Here is a 25,507-nt window from a genome sequence, read left to right as displayed (position 1 = left end):
TAATTTCACCCTCTTTCTTTACTATCACCCAAATGCAGATCATTCAGCAAAGACTTCATCCCTAACATTCGGGTTCCCAAGGAAAGAACTCAATTACAATTTGCCCTTGAGGATGTCAAGATCGATACTGCAACCTGGATGTTCATCTCTGACTATCCCTACTAAACCACCACTCTCTTTTCCTCTCCATGTATGACCCATTTTATTTACCTCCCTTGAACTTTCTCCCATGTTAACATTTTATAAAGATGGGGAAAGATTTACCCAGGGAAACTCTTGCAGCAACAGCTCTTCGGTCAATCCAAAATGAAACCCATGAAAGCATCACCATCAATATGGCTGGGAAATAGGTTTGCAGCACAAAGAAGAAAACATGCCTCCTTAGCACAAAGTTGATGAAAAGCCTATTGTACCAACCTATGGAAAAAAGCCAAAGTTTTCATTAGAGCAAGCTTCCCCTTAGAAACACTGCACTTAGTGAAATGACCTGCTTCTTTGGACTCCAAGCTCTTGGGGACACAGAATTTGACTTACTCATCTCCATTTAGTTGGGCCTGGCACTTCATCAATGTTTGTTCAACCACCTGAACTGCAATCTGCTTGATTATTTGACTCAAAGATCCCCTTTAACTTCCAAACCCGCAGTTCAGGGATGAATAATGGTTATATTTTGTGGGATGGCCTCTAAAGATCTTTCTCCACAATACATTGTATTGTGGCATTTCTGCAAGAGGGAAATTCTTCAATACATGACTAATAATGGCATAAAAGAGCCAATAAACCATTTATTAGCTATAACAAATGAAAAGAAACATTTATCTGAATGAAAAGATTCACAGTAGGTACTAGGTCATTGGATTTTGACCTGAGATGGAGACAGCTGGGGATTCAAAGGAGAAAGAAAACAGCATCCATAAGCTAGTTTTATAATTTTAAAGTCTCACGAATACCATAATTTGTGTATGATGAATCTGCAAGAAAGTAACCAACTGATGTTTCTTTGCTTCTTATTGAAATTATATAAACTCATGTTGGTAATAGTAATTGTGCTAATTAAAAGCACCATTTGTGGTCACATCCACACACACATTTTGTTCAGGTTTACCTCTCCCATTGACTACAAGGAAGTTTAAAGCCAAATTTTCAGACATCCACAGGACTTCTCTGAGCATCATTCTTTAATGACCACATACCAGGATATATATAATACCTTATCCTTGTTTTTCTTTTTTTCCTCATACATTTCTAATTTATATTACCTTGCTTTATTTCACAATAACTATGTGCTAATCTTGTTAAATCTTTACTAAAATAAGGCAATACATGAGGAAACATGGAAATACATCTTTTGTGAATAAGTAGCAAGATTATTTTTTCTATGATAAATGCTGTTTATTTTCAAATAACATTATTCAAAACACAGGGACTATAGGTCAAAAGTTATAAAATAAAAATCATAGGTATTGCAGAGTTGGAAAGCCCTTCTGCTAGTCTCAGCAGTAATTTCTTAGAAACTCAAGATGGCAAACCTATTAGATGGATCACTTAAGTACTTAGGCATTTGGCTTAAGAAATACACCTGGCCAACCCACACTGAGCTGGCAGACTCTACTCGTAAAATCCTATTCTCAATTAAATACTCATTATCTTTTACTTCCTTACCTAGTTCTGAGCTTCTAACAGTCAGTTTATATATGTTCAGGAATACCAAACAATTTTATTACCAGGAGTAATAAAATATACATCACATAGTACATTATAAAGTTAAAATATAAATTATTTTTAAGCTTCTCATTGTCTTGTATCACCCATATCACAGCCCCAATTTATTACTGTGTACCACTGAGAGTTTCAGTGATGGCTGTAGAGTACAATAACAGCTCTCTGATCTTACAACTTTATATAACTACTGTGAGGTTAAAAGAAATAAGAAAACCTGTGAAAGAAATTCAAAAGAAAGACAGTATTAATGTATATGGTTTTCTGTTCATTATTAACTTGAACTAAAATTAGTTAACTGCATCCTTTCTTTATTCATAATTTTCTGAAGAACAGTTGTCCTTTTTTTTTTTTTTTTTGGTGGGGTGGGGGCGGGGTGGAGTAACCAGGAAGTAAAACGGTGGCTCTGTCTTGTGGTTTTAGCCTAGGGCTGGTATTTTAGTTGAACCTGCAGGTCATGGGGAGTCCATTTCCCTATCAGGAAAGGTGGTGCTGCCTTGGAACGCTGTGGAGCCTTCATTTTGGGTAGTACAATAAAGAGTCTGATTCTATTTTTGATGTTTGACTGCTAAAAGCTCTCAAGCCCAACTTCTTCTCCTTCTGCCCTACATCTGAGCAAGTTAATAAAAAGCCTAGGTCTCCCTTTTTTGGCACCTGTGAAAAGTTCAAACCATGCATCTTGTCCTACGACAGGCAGCCTTCACCCTAGCTGCACCCCCTAGCTACCATAAAAACCCAAGCCAGTAGCCCCTTCCTGTTCTCTCAAGCCATTTTTCATTTCAGACCTGCTTGGGAGCCTGCCCAACTCTCTCTAGAAAGCCTCATTATGTGAGTAATAAATCACTTCATACCCTTTTGTCATGTGTATGGCATCATCAGTTTTGGCATCTGAACTAAATTTTGGATGGGGACAGATACATCTGCCTCCATCAGTTTGCCATACAGTAGAAAGAAGAGGAGTTAATAAAAGAGAGAAAAAGGCTAGAGAGTTGGCACCCAGGGAAATGGAGGATTGGGCCAGTATTTGAGGAGTCAGTCCCAAGACAAGAATAAAGAAGGTTTTTATACCTAGAGACAGTCACCTTCAATGGCCCTTTGAAAGTAGGCCTTAATACTCTCTATGAAAAGGATCAAGATAATGTGGATGAAAATAGGGAGATGATGACAGCTACTAACTAATATTTATTGAGCCTCTACTATATGGCAGATAACATTCTAAGGTACTTAACTATATGACATCATGTATCCTCACAACCCTATGATGTAGAGAGTATTACGAAACCCATTTAAAGGTGAGAAAGTTAAGGGTTAGAGAGATTAAGCAACTTGTCCAAGGTCACATTGCTAATAAATGATAGAGACACGGTTTGAACTTAGGCAGTCTGTTTCTACTACTTACACATTTAGCCACTAGATTATGCTATGATAAAGAATAATTATTCAATGCATCCCTTATGGGCAGGAGTCATTTCTTTTTTCTTTGTAAATTTATAGTGCATGATTTTGAGGATTTTGAGAAAGGGATCAGGAGGCAGAAGCCCTCATCTGCTTGTTAATATTGCCAGGTCGTGGTGATTTTTGAACGGTGGCAATGGTAGTGGTGAAGGCCAAGAAAAAAAAAAAACCCTGTTGTTCAGCTATAAAATGGAAACTAAGGTCCTATAACTACATTTCTGGCTCTTATAGCCAGAGTCAGATGTATAGTTTTTCTATACACCTGGGAGTGGTGATTGTGGCTGGTAGTTGTAAGGATAGGAGTGAAGAAAACAAATCAAAAATTATTTTTGAGGAAGCTAAAATATTTAAACAGGAAACTAGTCTGAAAAAGACCCTTGAGTTTGTCAGAAGATTATGTTTAATGACTCGTGGATAATGTGAGGCAGAGCTATCACATGCTCATGAACTAAAATAAGTTTCTAAATATAATCTTTCCGAAACCTAACTAAGGGATGGTTAAATGAACCCAGATATGATTATTAATTTGATATTTGAATACAACTTCCAAAATGCCTCCCTTCTGCATTTTTCCTACCAATCCCTGTCATTAAAAAAATGGGTATATTGTAACAAAAAAAATACAAGTGTTGAAAATCTCCCCAATTTGTACCTACTTCTCAGAGGTATCTATTGTTAATCTTTCTAGGCTTTTAACACACACACACACACACATGATATGCACACATATGTATATAAACACTCATAAATATGTATAAATACATTCTTCAATAACAAATATAGGATTTTTAAAACATATTCTTCCATAACTTGCTTTTAAAGAATACTAATGTATTATGGATAACTCTCCATCTCATGTTACACAAAGCATGTACATTTGAACCTAATTCTATTTTTTTCATTTTTCTTACGAACCAAAATGATATTTCTTCAAAATGTAACTACATTTGAACGTTAAAGATCTGTAAGTTCATTTTAAAATGCAAGCATCTTTGTAAGCAGTAAGTTTTTCCATGCCAGTATTTTCCTGGCTTTAGAGAGATTCTAAAACATAACCAGAAAAAAGATAAAAATCAACTAGTGTTGGAGCTGCCTGGTAGGGCTCAAAAAGTCTGACAAGCACAGATAAAATTATGGTAGAGCAAATGGAATGATTTAGTGGTAAAGTTAGAATTTTGAAGTGAAATTTAACTTCTTGTTAGGAGGATGGTTGCATATATGCTAATGGATAGTTGTGCTTCAAAAGCTAAAGAACTGCCATTGTTATTATTGTATATTTTGTATATGTTCTGTGCAGGAGGCAATTCTTTTGGATTTCTATGCGTCATATATATTACATTATATTAGCATTAAACATTACAAATATCTATTTACAATTTATCATATGTCAAAGTTATTTTTCATTTTAGCAATAGTAAAATGAAGACACATCCTATAAATTATACTTCACTATACCATGGTTCATTGCATACATTCTTTTATTTAAATATTAATTTAATTTAGGATTAACTAAGAACATTAAAAATCTTGATAAATATATGCCTATATTTATTCATATAGAGAAAGACAAAGTGAGAAAAGGAGGAGAAGAAGGAGGAGCAGAAAAATATATCAAAAAATAATATAGTTTATGAGGTAGGATTACAAAGAGATATTCCTTTAAATTTTTCTGAGGTCTCTTCAAATTATCTAACATTTATTCATTCATTCAATAATTAGCCTTTGAGCATCTACTATGAGCCAGGGATATATCAGTGATCAAAACAAATAAATATGAGTTACTTACAGAATCAGAAAAGGCAATAAACATGTTTAAAATTGAGAGCATCATTTGCTGAATCCTAAGCAATGTAGACAAATAATGGAGTGAAATAGAGAATTTCTTCAGGGTCTAAATAGATAAATAGCTGTTGTTCCTAGAGAATCGTTTAACTTCTCTGCAATGTCAACTTCTACTTCTCTCTTAAAGCTGCAGGTTTTAGATGAAAACTTGATAACTACTCTCCAACATCTAAGAACAGAGTGGAGAATCTTTGAGGAGAAAAGACACCACTATCAAGGCAGAGTAGGTGAAGCATTCTAGCCAGGACAGCTTTGAAACTCAGGGACAGCTGTTGGCACAATTTCTGGCTGGCCTAAGCATGGCTGCATTGAATCTGAAGTGGCATTTTATATGGATTCGGCCTAAAATGACCCAGAATATTAATATCCAGAAGAGGAATGATAGTGGAGGGTGAGGAGGGTAGAGGGGAACCAAAGGAGGCTGCTTCCAACTTTAGTCAATGGGGATCACATATAACTTTAAAAGGTGTCTTGGATAAAAGTTGTCAATTCAGAAATATATTTGTCATAGTAAAGAGTACTACATAGGCCCAATTTTGGATGGGTTTTCTGTTTGGGGCAATGATGCACTTTATGGATGGATTCATTCAGCTGATTTTTATTGAGCATCTATCATGTGCCAAGCACATTCCAGGTGCTGCAGAAGAAATGGCGAGCAAGGCAGACAGATTCCCCGCCCTTTTTCTGGCGAGGCACTCACACAACAAAGCAGTCGAATAAATGCATAGTTCAGATGATGGTAAGTGCTGTGATGACAGAGATAGGGAATGGTGAGAAGGGAAGCCTGTTTTACACAGGGTTGGTTTGGTTAGGAAAGCACTGTTTGAGAAGCTATTTGAACAAAGCTCTGACTGAAATGAGGGAGAAGGGCATGAGAATATTGGGGGAAAGCACTCCAGGCAGAGGGAGGAGAAGGCCAAGCAGAGGCCCTGCAGATGGAATGAGGTGGGCAAGCAAAAAGGCCAGTGTTGGGAAAGTAGCAGGTGGTGAGGGGCAGAGGGAGTGGGTGAGTCCCACATTAGGCAGGAGACTGATCATGCTGAGAAACTTCAATTTGTTGTAAATGTGATGGAAAGACATTGGAAAGTTTAGAACAGGAAAGAATTGTGAACTTTATGTTCCAAAGAGATTACTCTGTCTGCTGTATTGAGACTGGAGAAGTCAAGAATGGAAGCAAGGCATCTAGTTAGAGGTGGCTGTATGAGTGGGAAAGAAACAATGTATGGAAGGGTGGAGCTTGCTCCCTGTAAAAGGAGAGAAATGATGGTGCTGGCCAAAGGGGACACTCGCTTGGATTCCGGTCTTTTCACATGTTGTGGTGCTTTGCAAACAGTAGATGTCCAATAAATGCTGATGAATCACCCATGTAAAATGCCGTACCTGTGCTGCTATAGAAAGCTAATCCACTAGATGCACTGAAGTCTTCAATGAAGAACTGAGAAAGGGACATATGCTCTTCAGTATTTAAGGACTTGTTTCCGTGTTTCCAGTATAGCATTAGGTCGTCCTCATTGTAGGCATCTAAAACATGAAAATATCAGTCCTGTAAGTGGAATAAGCTCTCGTAAGCTCAATGAGTTCTATAACCATGTCTTACGTGGCTCTGTATCCTTAGTGCCTAGTCCAATGACATGTACATATTAGGTGATAAAAACATGTTTGCCAATGGACTGATCATACACACACTTTTAGGAGGAGGAAAAAGAATCTCTAAAAGTTAGACCCTGATGAGTAGTATAGTGTGGATCTTGTGCCCACACAATGAATTGAAACCCCCCAGATAGCTGCTCCCATATTTGTGTGCATTCTCTTAGAGTATTAAGCCAGGCCTCAGAGTGACACCATAGCATCCCCTCACTGTCACAGGCCTGACTCCAGGCTGTTAGTCCCCATTTGTTTTTAGTTTCCTTGGATGAAATTCCAAAATGGGCCAATCTTACAAGAAATTTTCTAAAGTCAAATAGTGGTATGGAAAAATTCTAACAGATTTGGGGCAGAGCATCTGTGGAGTAGACATCTGGTGAGATTCCCAGCATTTTAGACACATTTTCAAAAATTGCAGTCAGCTTTTAAGATCTTCCATCAAAAATAGCTGATTGGTAAAAGTGATTGACAGCTCAGATGCCCTGTGATGGGGCTTTGATTAGGGGGTCTATGTCTAGAGTTAGATTTTTCTAGGGAATCCAAATCTACTTAATGGAGGATTGTGATTCGTCTGGGAACATGAATTCCAGAGCTTTCCAAATGTGGAAAGTCTGTGTCAGTCTATGTAACAACATTAGCAAGAATAGACCTTTTTAGGGAGCTGTTCCTTTATTGTGGAAACTGAAGAATATGCAATTATCAAAACACTTTTCCCCTGAACCTTCTCCTTTAACAGACAAACTGCCATCAACATTCATAAAAAACAGAAACCAAAAAAAAAAAAAAAAGAACCCACAATTGTTTCGGTTTTGGATAAATATATCAGTATTTTAAAATGCTTGTTAAGAGCATGCTTATTTACATGTAAGTATGTGATGGTGTGTTCAAATGATGTGTACTCACTCCACCAGGAAGTGAGACTTACAGCTTTCCAGTTCAAGAGAACAATTTTGAGTGTCAAGAGGAAACCTGCTGAAATCCATAAAGCACATGGCTGAAACCGTTATCCTATAAAAAGAATGAGAAAAAGAAAACTGCAGATCATTTAACCATCTGGCCAAATGAGCATGCAACATTGAAGCTTTCTTACTGTTTGCCGGTTCTGTGTGTCTTTCAAGAATAATGCAAAACAGGCAGTATTATCTTCTGTCCAAATCACATGCAAGGAAGCAAACTCAGGAGGGTAAATGATTTTCTTAAGACACAGAGTCAGTGAGTGAATTCAGCTCTCATACCTGCTTCTGAGTTCACCATTTCCTGATCAGCCCCCTCTGTGTATTCTGGCTCTGATGTCTCTAGAAAAACACTCTTCAAACTGAGAAGACTTTTAAATAGATTTAAATATTTTTTGCTTTCTGGAAGATCCACACATAAATAGTCTGTAGTAACAAAGGCTTGGAATGGTGGCAATAAAAACCTGAAGTTAAAGGTTTCCTTCACAAAGCAAGTTTACCCGAGGAGATTCTCTTTCCAGTAGCGAGTGAAAAGCCTGGAGCATTCTTAGTTATAGATCTAGGTGCACAATGCATAATTCAGGTACTATTAAGCCAAAAGGCTTGCATACTGATGAGAATTGCTTTTTCAAATTTTATATCCTCCTAGATTTTCCTGGCTTCAGGCAGAGGCTGCTGTACTATGATCTTGCCTCAAAGTAGAAACTTTGGTATCCACAGTAGCAGATCAGAGGTTCATAAAAGGCCCCTGAGCAGGTTTGCAAAAAACAAAGGCAACAGATGCTCCTACCTGTGGTGCACCTGAGTTAATAAGAAGAGTAGGGACATTTTATCTTCTGTGGGCTAATTCTACTGTCAATAGTCATGCAACAAAACATCAAGCCAAGGATTCATTCTGGTGTATTCCTAGTACTTTAAACCTAGAAAGGACCCTCTGAGGTCTTTCAGTCCATTTCCTTCCTAGTACATGTGAGTGACTTAATGACCAAGGAGGCTAGGTGGCTAGGTAGTGTCAGAACCAAGCAGGAACCAGGGGATCTGGCTCTGGGCTGGGATTGGCTCTGCTGTTGGCTGGAAGAGCTGTGCTGACAACAATTTTGAGTTCCTCCTGTGTTAGAGGATCTCCAAGACCACTCTCAGGGTCAGTGATTCACTAGAATGACTCGCAGAACCCAGCAAAGCTGTTGTACTCTTGGTTACCTATGTTATAATGAAAGGAAACAGATGAAAATCAACAGTAGAAAAGGGGCACAGGGCAGAGTCCAGGAGAGACCAGGAACACATTTCCAGTTGTCTTCTCCTAATGGAGTTATGTGGATGGTGCTTAATTCTCTCAGCAATGATAGGTGACAACACCCTGGGGACATTATCAACTAAGGAAGCTCACCCAAGCCTTGGTATCTACACTTTCAACTGAGAGTAGCCACATAGTAATGACTGACCACCCACATGGCTGACCTTAGTCTCCAGCCCCTCCAGAGGTCAAGCTGATATCTAGTGGCTCAAAGTCTCCACTGTAAATCACACTGTTAGCAGAATCTATCTGGCTCGGCCCCCAGCCCCAAAGTAAACAAAGATACTCTCATCAGTTAGGATATTCCAAGGGGTTAGAGGTTACCCTGCAAGAGCCTGGCAAGGGCCAAATATTTCCTGGAATGTGCAGGGTAAGAAAAATCCACTGAGTTAATTATTTACTGGACCTCCCCCCACCAAAATTAATTTAAAACAATTGATTCTTTGTCCAGATAGTGCCGTTCTGCTCCTGATTCCTGCTGAGGCTTGACTCCAGTACGTATGAGTCCTATGCTACTCCTGACTTAAAAGTCCTATTGAGGCCAGGCACCATGGCTCACGCCTGTAATGCCAGTACTTTGGGAGGCCAAGGCGGGCAGATCATTTGAGGTCAGGAGTTCGAGGCCAGCCTGGCAAACATGGTGAAACCTTGTCTCTACTAAAAATACAAAAATTAGCTGGGCATGGTGGCAGGCACCTGTGATCCCAGCTATTCAGAAGGCTGAGGCAGGAGAATCACTTGAACCCAGAAGGCAGAGTCTGCAGTGAGCTGAGATTGTGCCACTGCACCCCAGCCTGGGTGACACAGTGAGGCCCTGTTCCTCCCCCCAAGCCCCCGCCCCAAAAAAAACATTGAAAGTGATATCTTCCTTTAATTGCATTTTAAAAAACATTGACAGCACTTATAAAACGCCTGGCAACAGCTCTGTGCTGAAGTGGGTAAGGTATTTTCAACAAGCAAAAATAATCTGTATGAGTTTCCTACTGCTGCTGTAACAAATTACTACAAATTTGGTGGTTTAATGCAACAGAAATTTATTCTCTCACAGATTTGGAGGCCAGAACTCTGAAATCAGTGTCATGGAGCTGAAATCAAAGTGTCATAAAGGCCCGTCACTCTTAGCAGCTCTGGGGAAAACCCTTGTGTCCTATAGCTTCTGGTGGCTGCCAACATTCCTTGACTTATGACCACATTGCCTCCTCTTCTTTTGTATGCATGAAATTTTCCTCTACCTTTCTATTATAAGGATACTTATGATTGCATTTAAGTCCCAACCAGGTAATCCAGATAATTTCTTCCCTATTTCAAGATCCTTAACTTAATCATGTCTGCAAGATTCTTTCTTTTTCTTTTTTTGGTCATATATGATAAGCTTCACAGTTTCCAGGAATTAGGACATGGATATCTTTTGGGGCATCATTTTTTCACCCTACTTGAGAATTTTTCTAAGGTTTGTAGGACATTAAAAAAAGCTGAGTTGCTTGGGTTTACCAAACGTTTTTAGAATTATCCATGATAAGCCACTCAATATGCACAGAACTCATTTGACTAAAAGAAAATATGGAACATTAAAAAGGGAGGGCTGTTATAGCAAACTGTTGGAATGCACAATTTAAAAGAAAAGAAAAAGAAAGCAAATTGGTGTTAGCTTGAATGATAGCCATGCCTTCCCATGAAAAATGAAGGAGACAATTAAGAAGTTATTTAGCGAATCCAAGGTTCCAAAACTGCTTGGTGGGGTGCAGGGGTGGGGTGGAGTTGGTGAGGAGGAAAACAGGCTTGTTTACCGACAATATTGTGTACCAGATTTTAGGATTTCCATAATTCAGCTCCATTCTATTTGTCCAACTGACATATACCCAGAGTGGGTATAGTTAGAATAGAAAATCGTTTTTTAAAATCTGGATGTTAGAGCCAGGGGAAAATCACATCTTATGCTTGTGTCTCAATCTCCAGCATCATTAAACAGACAGCAACATTGTGAGTTTCATCTGAAATGAGCGTCATCAGCTTTGGTGCATACGGCTGCAGTACAAGGAAGCCAAAGGCGATAGGCAGCTTTCCTTACCTGAGACTTAGGAGGACGTTTCCATCAGGGTGTACGCGCAGCATGATATTCTCCATAGTTGTATCATGGATGAAGGATCTTTTCGAGTGGACGAAAAAGATATCAGGCACCCAGATCTTTCTGGTCAATCTATGATCAAATGTCATGCTTTTGTTTGCTGTGCTAGGAAAGGAGAGCCTCTCGTCTTTCCAGTAATGCCTGAGATAAAAAGTCATTGTAAAGTCCTAGACAGAGAGAAAAAGAGACCAAAACAGCCAGTAGGAATATGGTTCAGGATGACCACTCAACACTATTAGTCCCAGGACTCATTCCTATGGTGTTAATGACTTTTAAGTGAATGGTTAATATTGAACTTTCAGGTAGATCTAGGATGAAGCTAAGGAGGTTATGCTTTGAGCTTCTCTTTCACATGGAGCCCAGTGAATGTTGAGAATTTCTGGGAGTTATAATAGAATATTCAAGTTGGGGAAGGGGAACCAGGTTATAAATGGGAAGCATTTCTGTGTAAGCATTCTGGTAAATAACCCAAAGAGATTTCAGAAGAAAGGAACCTGAAACTTTACTATTTTATTGTCCATTATTTTATTGTGACTTTCTTTTTTATTCTAAATCACTTTTAAAACTGAGTTTATATTGATACTCATGTTATTTTTGTTAAAGAAGTTTTCCCAAATCGAATAAACTATAGTCCCACAAAAATGTGGATACAGTGTTTACTAGAGCTATTCGCTATTCGTGTAAAGCAAGTTGTCAGAAGTCCTGGGACAGAGACAGAATCATCCTCAGCTTGAGAGACAGAAAGCATATTGTGAAATGGTAGTTCTCAAAGTTTAGTGTGCAAAGATTAACTTCTGAAGTTTGTTGAAATGGCACATTTCCCAGAAGCTAGTTCCCAGAGATTCTGATTCAGTATGGCTCAGGGATTTGAATTGTTAATGTTTATTCTTACATTGTAAGAATGTATTGATGAGGGGAAAAAACAGTACTAGCATTATATTAGAAAAAATCATTTATTTACTTAATAATTTGAGATTTGTTTGGCTCTCAGATGTTCCAAATATTTGGTTGTTTGAATAGAAACTCTCCCAGCTTCATCCAAATTATTGGCTGTTGGACAATTACAATTTCTTACTTCTTACTATTTCACAATTGCTTACTTCTTACTATTTCACAATTGCTTACTTCTTACTATTTCGCAATTGCTTACTTCTTACTATCTTTTTTTCCAACGATAATCAAATTTTTCTTGAACCAGTGCATATCATAGAACTTCGGGATTTATTATACAAACAAAGGATACATTTCAGTAAACTCTGAACGAGTCACCAATTAATTATGAGCTAGTTTGTTCTAGGTTCAGAATAGAGCTATACTGATTTATGGCTCTGGATTAATCTAGGAATATTAGCCATGTGTAATTTTGAATTAGAGTGAGGGCAAATAAACAGAATGGTTCCTTCACTAACATAATACAAGGAATTTTGTGGGTTACTGCACAGAGTGCCTTAATAAGCATATATTTAGAATTAGATGCTCAGTCTGATCTGAAGTTCACTAGGCAAACACTGAGTTTATGCAGTCAAATAGCAGACGTTGGTGCATGTCTGTGATACAGCAAGTCACTACACGCTGGCGCTATCAGGAGCAGGCCAAACAGCATTCTGGGAGGAGGGTGAGGCAAAACTTAAATGGATCGAAAGTGAAGTTAGGGTGGACAAGAGAGTAGAAAGATGATAAATGAGAAGCAAAAACCAATAAACAAACCAACAAAAAAACCAACACTGGGGGAAGAGTGAATCACTGACAATCAGAAAGCATTTTAAAACTGGGCATGTGAACCCAGTTCAGTTTTATCTGATACAGACTAGCACAGCTAACCTTATTCAGGAGGTAAAGATGATGTCCAGTTCTGGGTGCTGCTGGTTAGAAACAATAAGGACTTTAGATGCAAGCTGGGTCATTCAGAAATGACTTGGATAATATGCCAGGAGAGGGGAAATAAAAGCTTGTTCAGAGCACAACAGGCTTGGGGAAGTATCATTCAGAAATGACTTGGATAATATGCCATCCAGAAATGACTTGGATAATATGCCAATGACTTGGATAATATGCCATCCAGAAATGACTTGGATAATATGCCAGGAAAGGGGAAATAAAAGCTTGTTCTCAGAGCACAACAGGCTTGGGGAAGTATCAGTAAAAGAGCTGCCTTTGGGTAAGAAAGGGGCAAAAGCTTCTAAACGGATCTTTTTTGAGTAGCGAGTCCTGTTAGTGCTATTCCCTTTTGCAGGAGAATGGAAATGAATCTTTAAGACTTACATTGAACTGAAATAAATATTGAATTAGATAATGATAAAGATGAGGCAGACCATTAGCTGAAGAGTTTACAGACTGAAACAAGGTGTAATAGGTCATAGAAGATTTTGTTTAGACCTTTCTAGAATTTTTATGTGTCCTGAACTTTTCTTTTAGTGATTTGGAGGAATCACTATAAATAAAAATATGAATTAAGGATATAGATGAAAAGATTATTTGATTTTAGTGATTGATATTTTCTAGGTCCCTCCCTCAACAGATCCTTGTTTGTTCACTTTGTCTCTCTCTTTTTATCTTTAATTGCACTATTTGCATTATTACAAAAATAATACACAGAATCTAAATTTTAAATTTTAACACTCTGAAAATCACTATATAAGCTACAGTTTATGTATCAACAATACTTATTCTAAAGCATATATAAAAGCAACTTTTGAAAGTTTTATAAGAACACACATGTAAAATATTCCAGAAAACGGAATGAAATTCAAGGATTCACGTACATAAAAATGGCCATCAAATGAGTAGATTGGATAAACAACAAACTAAATCTTTTCAGATGGAAAATGGAGTTTGAAAAGAAAATAATTTAACTTTTCCCAGTTCATGGAAGAGGTACTCCTTGGTTTTATTAAAAAACAAACAGAAAACCAGACTGCCATGTTTAAAGTAGAAAATAAAGGACAATAAGCATCTGGATAAGAGCTGTCATCTCAAATGACTCCAAGGACCAGGTGGGCAACTTTAAAGAAAGAAGTAGGCTGAATCTAGAGAAAAGCAAGGCTCGGGTTCCAGGACAAACTGGAGGGCACAGGCCCCATCTGAAAGCATTCAAACTTTTTTTTTTTTTTGAGACAGAGTCTCACTCTGACACCCAAGATTAATTGCAGTGGTGTGATCTTGGTTCACTACAACCTCCACCTCCCAGGTTCAAGTTATTTTCCTGCCTCAACCTACTGAGTAGCTGGGACTACAGGGATGTGCCATCACATCCAGCTAATTTTTTTTGTATTTTCAGTAGAAACAGGGCTTCCTCATGTTGGCCAGACTGGTCTTGAACCCCTGACCTCAAATGATCTGCCCACCTCAGCCTCCCAAAGTGCTGGGATTACAGGCATGAGCCACTGCTCCTGGCCCAAACATTAAATTGTTTAGTACTTTGGGTAGAATGGAAAGAAAAAACTAAAATTCAAACCAAATACAAAATTGAAACCAAACCAAAACATATTCATAAGCTGCATCTTACTAGTAGGTACCGGTTAGGGCCTTTATCATTAACACCTGAAGTTGGTGTAGTATTGACAGAAAATGAAAGAGCTCCATCTAAAGAGGATGACGGAAAAGATAGCAACTGAGGAGAAAGAAATGAGATGGAAAAAGCAATTTAAATATAAAGACACATAGCCATTGGGTAAGAACACGTGATAGAGTTTGGATGTTTGTTCCCTCCAAATATTGTGTTGAAATTTGATACCCAGTGTTGGAGGTGGGGCTTGATGGGAGGTGTATTAGTCCTTTTTCACACTGCTATAAAGAACTACCTGAGACTGGGTAATTTATAAAGAAAAGAGGTTTAATTTACTCACAGTTCTGCATGGCTGGGGAGGCCTCATGAAACTTACAACCATGGCAGAAGGCAAAGGGGAAGAAAGCACCTTCTTCACAAGGCAGCAGGAGAGAGATAGAGCATGTGCAGGGGAAACTGCCACTTTCAATCAGGTCTCATGAGAACTCTCTCACTATCACAAGAACAGCATGGGGAAAACCACCCCCATGATCTAATCACCTCCCACAAGGTCCCTCCCGCAACATGTCAAGATGAGATTTGGGTGGGGACACAGTGCCAAACCGTATCAGGAGGTATTTAGGTCTTGGGGGCAGATCCTTCGGGAATAGCTTGGAGCCATCTTCTTAGTAATGAATGAGTTCTCAATTATTTCCCATGACAGTCTTCTCCCTTCCTCACCCCTGCCACCTGGAGCTGGTTGTTGAAAGAACCTAGCACCTCCCCCACCCCCATTCCTCCTTCTCTTGCCATGTGATGCCTGCTCCTGTTCACCTTCCACTGTGAGTAGAAGCTTCCTGAGGCCCTCACCAGGAGCAGATGGCGGTGTCATGCTTCTTGTACGGCCTGCAGAACCATGAGCCAAGCAAACCTCTTTTCTTTATAAACTGCCCAGCCTCAGGTATTCCTTTATTTTAACACAAACAGACTAAGACAACAAGGAAACAGGCATTGAAAATTTGAAGCTATAAAGGCACTCTTTATTTGGGATAGAAAAACAAACTGAAGGGGGCTCAACCAAACTCTGAAACTATATTAACAAATTAATAGATCAAAAGTGACTAAAAAGGAATATATCTGAAAACAAATATGTAGGTACTCGTATGTATAAGCTAGCAATGGTATTAACTATTCTTTCTTAGAGCAAAAAAACTTGAAAAACGTAAAATCACTTAAATGAAATATGTCTCTGGTAATTATGTAAACAAGGAAGGTGGTCCTAAATTGGGAATAGAGAAAATAAAATGGAAATTTACGGTTGATAATATTAAAACATAAAAATAGCCAAAGTGGTTAAGTGACGGGAAGAAGAAACAGGAAAGCAAGGCATGCAAAATGTCATAAAAGACAGAAAAAGGCTAACGGAAGCTTGAAGATAAGGGATCAGTTTCAAGTTTTATGGATATTTCATAGAGTGAATAATGCTCTAGGAAAATACAGATGTTTCATTGCAAAATTAAATAATGGCAGTCTTTTTTAGATTTCTAGAAAAATATAAGGGAGTAGACAAATTTTTAATTAAATTTTTAGTCCCATGAAATTAAAAAAATTCTTTGTCCTCTGCTACTGGTTGTCTACAGATAAGCAAAATTAATATCATTTGACATATTTGAAAGCAGTCCATCAATGCTGGTTCAACTGTTTATTATTTTACAGGCAAGGACCCATGATTCGGATTTCATATCGCACATATAGTTTGGTCATCCTTCTGTTTATACAATTGTTCCCAGTTCTTGCTACATAGGTAAATATGATGTTCTACAGTGTTCCACCACTAGAAATCCGTTAGAAGGAAAATAGAAGAGTAGAAAAGGAATGAGAATTGTAATCAAGATTAGAATGAAGTGGATAGAAGAGAGCACAGCGATCATGAGCCTATGATTAAGGAAAGTAGGAGACATAAATAACATACACGATTAAAGTGATTTATTAAAATACTAGTGATTTTGACACTGCCGCGTTTCTGTCTTTTCAGAAAAAGAGCAATATCCCATGAAGAAACTTACCATGTTAGTCTCTGAAATGCTGTCAATGCTTTCAACATGGACATCTATACCTACTGGCACTGGGGACCCTTCAGAAAGAAGAATGGTTAATATGCTGAGGAATGCATTATAATCATTTTAAAACCATTCAAAACAGAGAGATTAATGCTCTTGGACAGCAACTGAATTACTTTTAAAGTTTTTTTAAACAACAAATTTCTCCATTATTGAATCAGTTATTATATACTCAATCATTATAATAAAGGCACATGTGTAAATAAATGGTATTCCAATAATCATTACTCATTTGCTTGGGATCATGTCAATAGTTTCCTCCTCTAGTATAAAAGTGGTGTCTCCAGTTTTTTTTTTTTTTAATTTTTTATTCTTTTTACCTACTAGTGATTTAAAAAGGAAAACTGTTTTGAAAACATGTCTTAAGAGTATGTAGAATTATGTACTCTATATGGTAATGGTCATATCTCATAGTCAGGGAGTGTCATAGAATCCTTGACATGGGCAACGTTGGGACCTTTTCTCTGCTGTCAAAAATATCAGCCTTTTCCATTTGTGCTGTGGTTGGTGGAGTAGAGGAACACAGAGAAAATTTTATTGAGACTGAAAGTACAATGCCACACAGGGACACCACAGATCAGATTCAGAAGTGTCCCTTTGCAGATCAGCAGCAACCACGGGCTGCATTTGGGAAGAAGCAAATATCCTTAGAAATCCATTTAATGAGAAAATACTGAGAGTAGAATTGGAGCAATTTCAGACAGAGCACTGCTTACACTTGTACAGTTGAGTCTCCCAGAATCAGGTTCATGGGCCCAGAAAATCTGAATGACAACCAAGAGAATCCAGACTAGACTGACCTTTCCTAGTTACACCTAACAAATGATTTCACCACTCCCAGTGTGAGGTGAAATTGATGTCAGAAACATCTAGTTTTGCGATGGAAATTTTATGAACATATGTGTTAAAATAATTTATATATTTATATATGTAGTCTTTCATATGTTCTCTTTCCACGTAAGCCATTCTCAAACCTTATCGTCTATATAGTCCTGAGTTTTAAAAAATGTTTTCAATTATGGTTGAGAAAATATAAATCCTGCCTAAATGGATCCAAGCTGGTTGTTTTCATCGAGATTCAAAGATTTAGGCCGGGTGTGGTGGCTCACGCCTGTTATCCCAGCACTTTGGCAGGCCGAGGTGGTCGGATCACTTGAGGACAGGAGTTTGAGACCAGCTTCACCAACATGGTGAAACCCTATCTCTACTAAAAATACAAAAATTAGCCGGGCGTGATGGTATGTGCCTGTAATCCCAGCTACTCAGAAGGCTGAGGCAGGAGAATTGCTTGAATGCAGGAGGCAGGGGCTGCAGTGAGTTGAGATGGTGCCACTGCACTCCAGTCTGGGTAACAGAGGTAGACTCTTTAAAAAAAAAAAAAAAAAAAAAAAAAAGGAAAAAGAAAAGAAAAGAAAGGAAAACAAAAGAAAAGAAGATAAAAGAAACAAAGAAAGATTTAGAGGAGTCAAGCCTGAAAAGCTTCCTTAATGAGACTGAGGCTACATAATGCCTAGATGTGCTACATGGGACAGGCGTGCCTATAATTCGACAGCCCTTTAAATGCATAATACTATAGAAACCCAAGGTATGTCTTGCCAGTCCTGTATCTTTTCTGTGACTGCCCCAGGAATTAACTGATGTCACCTTCACTTCATTAACAAATTCCCTTTTTTGGATCCTCAAATCCATGCCCTCGGTATCATTTTTTTACTTTCAAGGGTTTCAGTTGGCCAGGCACAGGGATGGCATGCAAATATATTCCTGCTTCAGGCTTTTGGAATACCTCAGTTATATCTTAACTACCATCTTCTTCCTGACATATTGGATCAATTACTATATACCCTATAACACTAATTGTGACTTTTTTTTTTTTTTTTTGAGACAGTTTCATTCTGTCGCCGAGGCTGGAGGGCAGTGGCTCACTGCAACCTCTGCCTCCTGGGTTCAAGCAATTCTCATGCCTCAGCCTCCTGAGTAGCTGGGATTAGAGGCATGTGCCACCACGCCCAGCTCATTTTGTTCACCACTTTGGCTAGGCTGGTCTCAAACTCCTGACCTCAGGTGATCTGCCTGCCTCGGCCTTCTAAAGTGCTGGGATTACAGGCATGAATCACTGCACCTGGCCAAATTATGATAATTCTTAGTGTTTAATGGTGATTTTGATTAAGCATTAACTTGGGAACATCTCACTATTATTCCTTCATAGGGTTCGGCTCTGGTGCTTTTTTATGTGTCTGTGCCTTTTTTCTTGAATTAGTAGAATAATCAAAATAACAATTCATGAAAATATCTTTGCCATGGCTCTACCTGGTATTTTAGATTGAGTAAATCTTCCCAATAATTCCAAAACTCCAAGGGAAGAAAAAATTTGGAAAGGTCTTGGAGGAGCGGCAGAATGTCCCAAATGAAGCTCTAGCATTAAAGTCACTTAGGCTAGAGTTTGAAACCAGCTCCACAATTGTTATGTGCATGACAATAAGTAACGTCTCTAAGCTCAGTTTACCTGATTTATAAAATTTGTCTAGTAATACTCACCTTGGAGACTCATTTGAGGACTAGACATAGTACAGTTACTGAACTTAATTTGTAGTCAATAAATGGCATACAATCAATGTTATCACGATTGCAATTAAGCAAAAATATAAACCTGCCCCTTAGGAATGTAAGCCGCTACTCCCAGCTCTACGCATATTTAGATAATGAGTCCAATCTTCACAAAAAACAAAGAAAAAGAAAAAGATACAGTGCTTCTCATGACTTTTTTTTTTTTTTTTTTAAATCAGAGAACAACTTGCAGTTAGTACCTCATGGTTTATAAATAGATCCTAGTTGCTGACAACTGTCTCTACAAGCCTGGGGACAGTCTTGTAAAACTACCCTCCAAGGACCTATTCATGCCACTGCTGCCCAAGCACTGGAGCCTAAGGGTTGTTTGCAGGCTGATCTGAGATCGGGGTTAAAACATAGCTTGTCTGTTAGGAATGGGTTTCTTGAAATACCTTTGATTTCTTCCTTCCGTCCTCCAGATTTATACCGGTTCTGGTGGGGATAAGCTCTTCCGTTTGCAAGGAAAATGTATGCCCTCGGGTGCCGTCTGGCCTCATTTCTTTTTTCTCTCTTTCTTTCTTTTTTTTTTTTTTTTTTTTTTGAGATGGAGTCTCACTTTTTTTTTTTTTTTTTGAGACGGAGTCTCACTCAGGCTGGAGTGCAATGGTATAATCTCGGCTCACAGCAACCTCCACCTCCTGGGTTCAAGCGATTCTCTGGCCTCCGCCTCCTGAGGAGCTGGGATTACAGGCATGCGCTACCACCCCTGGCTAATTTTTTTTTTGTATTTTTAGTAGAGACGGGGTTTCACCATATTGGTCAGGCTGGTCTCAAACTCCTGACCTCGAATGATCCGCCTGCTTCGGCCTCCCAAATTGCTGAGATTACAGGCGTGAGCCACTGCGTCAGGGTGTCATTTCTGCCTGGTTTGAGCTCCTTGTCCCACTGCACCTTATTCATGGGTTTGAGGAACTGTATTACGCTCTAGCATTCTTGAGGATAGAGTAGAGAGTGAGCAGCATGTAAAGCCAAGATGCAGAATCAGAGTTTGGGAGCCGGATAAAAGCTCCAAAGATCATTCTTTTTACAAAGATGGAGCTGAGTCACAGATAGAAGGTGGCAATAAAGCATATGGATTAAAATCCATGGAATTTGTAGCCATATAAACCCAAGTTAGGGCCAAACTTCTGTAAATACCTCAACTCCTCATGTAATCTGTAAAACAGAATTAAATATACGGGACCTACTTTATAGGGTTGCTGTGATTATGTAAAAGGAAGCTTGTCAAGTCCTTAGCCTAACCCCATTCAGATGTATTAAAACCAACTTACGTGTTATCTATCTATTGGATCAGTAATAAATGTAACAGTGTAAATAATAATTTTTAGATAATTTTATTAATTCAGTACCTAAAGCATTTGAAATATAGTGAAAATTAAATAAATATTAACCATTATGATGATGGTGTCGATTTCTCAGGATCACTAACTAGGTAGTAGCACACACATTTATAATCCTTTTTGTATATGGAAAGACATAGCATCTATTTGGTTTTTATGCAGGCTGGAATAATGAGGGCTAAATAAAAGTTATACATCTGATTTGTATAATGCATTTAAAGTTCATTATATAATATATCATCTAATCTTTTAATTATAGCCGCTTTGTTAGCTAGAGAGAGCTGATTTTAGCTCCACTTGACACGAGGGAGTGCATACTCAGACAGGTTACAACACGTGCCTGAAACCCAAAGTTAGTTAATGATAGGAAAGTAGCCAGATCCTTCTGACTCACAGTATAGTCCTCTCCTTTGACAAGCAAAGACTGTGCAAGCAGCTTTTATAACTTTAGCTTTTGTCTTGACTCTGTAGCCAGTATCTGAATACTGAAATGATTTCACTTTGAAGAAACAAAGAAATTATCATCTATAAAACTAAAACAAAAAAGCCCTTAGTTATGGGAGATGTAAAAGGTGGGGAAAACATAAAGAAAATGAGCTGCAATTTATAACCCAAGTTAAACAAAAAACTCCCCTAAATTTATATCCTCCTGTTTCCACATAATGAGTCAATTAATCTTCTAATGCTTTATAAAAGCAAAAAACACTGCAGTAGCAGCTGGTTTTAATGTTAAAGCTAATTAGGAAAACACATTAAGGCAAGAGAAGTGCTGAAGTTACATTTAGCTCAAGAGGGAAGAAGTATGTGCGTGTGTTTGTGTCGCGGACAAGCATAAAGAAAGAAGATAAATTAAAGCTTGTCTTTTATATTCCGCAGTCTGATTTCCCCAAGGAAGGCAGCCATGAGAACAGAGAAATGGGTCACTGGTGTAAGAAGCTGTTCTGACCAAGACAGGCAAGAGAAGGTTAAGGAGTGTATTTCACAGAGCTACCAGACTGACACTTCTGACTGAATTTATGGATTTTTCTGCTCAAACTGACTAAACACACAAGCCATTTGGACACCATTTCACCCCAGTCTATGATAGTCAGAAAAATTTCTTAATCATGGGATTATTTGCCACCTGCCACTAAGTAGCACATTTCAATTGCATTTTTAATAATCCCATAAAGTCGCCTCGGGAAAGAAAGAATTTTTTTAAAAATGCATTTTCATTTTAAAAAAATCTTAAAATGTATCTCTAACAGATCAGGCAGAGTGGAAATTTCAGGTCAATTTCATGTTTTTCTGGAGCGGGGGAGGACGAGTTATGGACGGAGAATGAAGGCACACATGTTTTAAGATAAAAGAGGAGAGTTGACTTCGTCATCTACAGGAGTGCTTCTCAAACTAAGGTTTAGGGGAATCACTGCAGAGTTTTATTTAGAATCCTGAGATGGGGCCCGTGCATCTGCATTTCTAACTCCCAGGTGATTCTGCGGCTGGTCCACGGACCACTTTGAGTGTCAAAGCCTCTCTAGACCGCTGGGTTCAAGGTCTACATTCAAGGGTAGCCATTTTTCTCTCAATCTTTCTTCCTTTACTTGGCCTCAAATAATCTCCATAAAACCCCTTTCCTCCAGGATAGGAGCGAGTTTAATTGAGGAATCTAACCTGACATGAATTAGGGCAGGTTTTTGAATTCGTGTTGAAAAGAGTACATCAGGTAGAGCTTTCAACTGTGGCTCCGGAGTGGCCAGTTTCAAGCCATTCCTGTGTGACTGGCGCCCCCTGGTGGCCGAAAATCCATGGCCAGGCAAATTTATCGACTGAAGATCCTGCTTGTTATATGGTGGTAGAGGAAATATTTTAAAGAGCTTTTATAGAATCACAGGGACCAAGGTACAGAATATCTGCGCAGTAGTTGTAGAGCCTATTATATAAACTTTGGGAAAATTTGGTTGGGGAAACACAGTCTATTGAGAACGGTCGTAAGGAAGATACATAAGAGAAGTAGTGAAGAAAAGTAAAAAAAAATAAAGAAATAGAGTCTCAGAAGAAAAAAAAAGAGACATATTTCTAAACCTGCTTAATCTCAAGGCTCCTGAAATCTTAAATTATGATTCAATAAGTGTGAAAAATGCTCTGCAAAACAAAAAATTAAACTCACCATGATTTCATCTGATGCCGATCACCTAATACAGTGGCTTTCAAATTGTGATTCTCAGACCAGCAGCATCACCCAGGAATTTGTTATAAATGCAAATGGTTGGCCCCACCCAGATCTAGTGCGTCAGAGACTCTGGGGGTGGAACCCAGTAAGCTGTGCCTTCAGAACCCCCAGGTGATTCTGATGCTCACCAAAGTCTGAGTCACAAATGTGAAATCAAGGTTAGACCCTTAGAATTGGCCGGGTGTGGTGGCTTACACCTGTAATCCCAGCTCTCTGGGAGGCCGAGGTGGGTGGGTCACCTGAAGTCAGGAGTTTGAGAACAACCTGACCAACAGGGTGAAACCCTGTCTCTACTAAAACATGCAAAAATTAGCTTGGCCTGGTGGCACGTGCCTGTAATCCTAGCTACTTGGGAGGCTGAGGCTGGAGAATCACTTGAATCCGGGAGGTGGAGGATGCAGTGAGCTGAGATCGCGCCACTGCACTCCAGCACTCCAGCCTGGGTGACAGAGTGAGACTCCGTCTCCAAAAAAAAAAAAAAAAAGAACTGGAACCAAATGGATTTCAGGAAATTGAAAAAACAAACAACCACCCCCTAAAAAAAACCCAATCCTCAACAAAGAATATTTAACATACGTTTTTGTTTTGCCTGTTAATAAATTAGTTCTCTGCAGTACCTACATGCCTATTGTCCATCCCTTGGTCATAACCACATCATGAGAAGAGTATCCCCCGCCCTGAACACTTGTGGTATTTGTTATTCATCAGAAGGCTGTATCCGTTCTACTGCCAGAGGATCTTTCTTCTCACCCTCATCCATACTTCCCTCACCTCCACATCTCTAGGATTTTCAAAAGTTGTCACTTCAGGAATTGTGGAAGTGGAAGGCTCCGTCAATGAAAGAAGAATCAGATGGATTTAGCTGTAAGCCAGAGAGTTTAACCTGATGATTTCACTATACCCTGTGTATTGTTGGAAAACTTGGTACTCTCAGTGATGCAACTATGTGTACATTAAGTAGTCTAAGGAGAAGAAAGTCTTTGTTCCAATTATGTACCTGTAATATGAATTTTCATCTTCTTTACCTGCCATCGCAACTCACCTCTATCACTTTCTGTTTTCATGGCCTTGGGCAAACCTCTTAACCTCTCTTAAGACCCAGTTTTCATATTGCAATATTAAGTATCGTGATAGTGCCTATTTCACAGGATCACTGTGAGGATGGAATAAGATAGTACATTAAGGAGTATTCTAACACTGGATCAATCTTAATTTCTAGAAGTGATAAACCGTTTTTAAAAGAGAATTCAGCAGAGTACGTTCAGAGGGAGCCATGGCATTTGCCATACTAGTTCTTCCCCCAAAACGTGGCATTCTAGCTCATAAGAATATTCAATAAGATTTTATAAATCACATGTATCCAATTTAAGGATTTTAGTTAGAAAATAAGTTGGTGTATAGGCAACATATATCCATTCTCTATTTATGGAACACATACTATTTACTACAGTGTGCGTAGTAGGCAAATGAGTTTTTTGGCCAATTAAAAATGGATAACTCATCAACTGTTCTCATTAAAGAGAAGGTGATTGTAAAAGCCTTCTTTGTTTTTGTTTTAAACTGATGAACTTTACTTGCATTTTGGTCTTGTTTTAAATTTTCACCTCCATTTTGACAGTACAATGGGTTTTGAAATGAATTTTGAGAGGATAATACTCACCTCCAAATCCAGGTCTTATTGCGAAATCGTTGTCCTCTATATGGAGAAGTTGCTCATATTTCTGAGGCCGCACTTTGGTACTGTCATCTTTCTTCATTCTAGTTTCTTGTTTGCTGTTCCCCCAAAGGGAAAAAAAAAACTTTTGAGATACATATGCTTCTGGATATTTTGATTTAGGTTAGCCATCTGTGCTCAACATAGCATGTTCTGAAATACATACATAAAAGCTCATTTTCTCAGTTCATATTAAGCCAAAGAGCTGTCAACATTTGTTCTTTATTATATAAGTGTGGAGCAAATAAGGTAAACCAAATTTTGGAGCACCTTAAGTGACAAACTCAGTTTGGATTTAATGCACAAACTTGTATTGTTTCTCAGAATATGGTTTTTAGACCTGGAAAATCCCAATTATCTGAGTGTAGGTGATCAAAACTCAGAGTCATGGACTCCTGTCCCAGATCAATTAAATCAGTCCCCTAGGAAGCAGGGCTTAGTAATCTGCACCTGAACAAGCTACCTAGGTGATCCTTGGGGTCACTGAGGCTGAACAATCTCTGCACTAAGACAGTGGGAAAATAAAAGGACCGGAAGATAGTAAACAGATGAAGGCAGTGTTTTACGAAGACAAAAGGAGCAGAAAATACAGGGTGCAGGCTGAGAGCGCACCGGGCAGAATTCCTGTCGGGGGTTCTAGAGCCTGAGGGATGGCAATATTTAGACCTGAAGCCAGGTCAAATTGTGAAGTAGGTGATGTCTGTTTTTACCTACAGTTCTCTAGGGAAAAGGAAAGTGAGCAGTAGCCTCTTGGCCCTAGGTGTCCTGATTGGGAATAAAGCCCTGTCTCTCCCTGTGTCTGTGAGCTTGAGCAGCTTGCTGGACCTCCCTGATTTGTTTTCTGCCCTGTGACACCTACTTCTCAGCGATACTGTGGGTGTGGAGGGGAAATGTCTGTTGCAGCATAGCTCCTTTGTGAGCAACTTGCAGCAGCCTTCAGCCGGAGACCTTGCTCAGCACCTCCTTCCAGAAAAAGGTGGCTGTCATCATCATCATCA

At 38.7% G+C, this 25,507-nt stretch overlaps 1 protein-coding gene across 2 annotated transcripts in view; it reads right to left on the bottom strand.

Moving 5' to 3' along the window:
- GABRR3 (gamma-aminobutyric acid type A receptor subunit rho3) overlaps positions 1-25,507 on the bottom strand; it is a 54,163-nt gene that overhangs the window by 14,788 nt on the left and 13,868 nt on the right. For both annotated transcript variants that reach the window (XM_058437620.1, XM_058437618.1), the window contains exons 3-9: positions 24,456-24,568; positions 23,838-23,948; positions 16,583-16,650; positions 10,976-11,199; positions 7,586-7,668; positions 6,397-6,537; positions 265-417 (exon numbers count right to left, since the gene is read on the bottom strand). In XM_058437620.1, coding sequence (XP_058293603.1) covers positions 265-417; positions 6,397-6,537; positions 7,586-7,668; positions 10,976-11,199; positions 16,583-16,650; positions 23,838-23,859 — 691 coding nt within the window. In that variant the 5' untranslated portion in view covers positions 23,860-23,948; positions 24,456-24,568. The remainder of the gene's footprint in view (positions 1-264; positions 418-6,396; positions 6,538-7,585; positions 7,669-10,975; positions 11,200-16,582; positions 16,651-23,837; positions 23,949-24,455; positions 24,569-25,507) is intronic.

This window comes from Hylobates moloch, unplaced genomic scaffold, assembly GCF_009828535.3.
Source record: "Hylobates moloch isolate HMO894 unplaced genomic scaffold, HMol_V3 SCAFFOLD_4, whole genome shotgun sequence".
NCBI lineage: Eukaryota > Metazoa > Chordata > Mammalia > Primates > Hylobatidae > Hylobates > Hylobates moloch.
The sequence above is the reverse complement of the archived record's forward strand: the minus strand, read 5'-3'. Positions and strand labels throughout refer to the sequence as shown.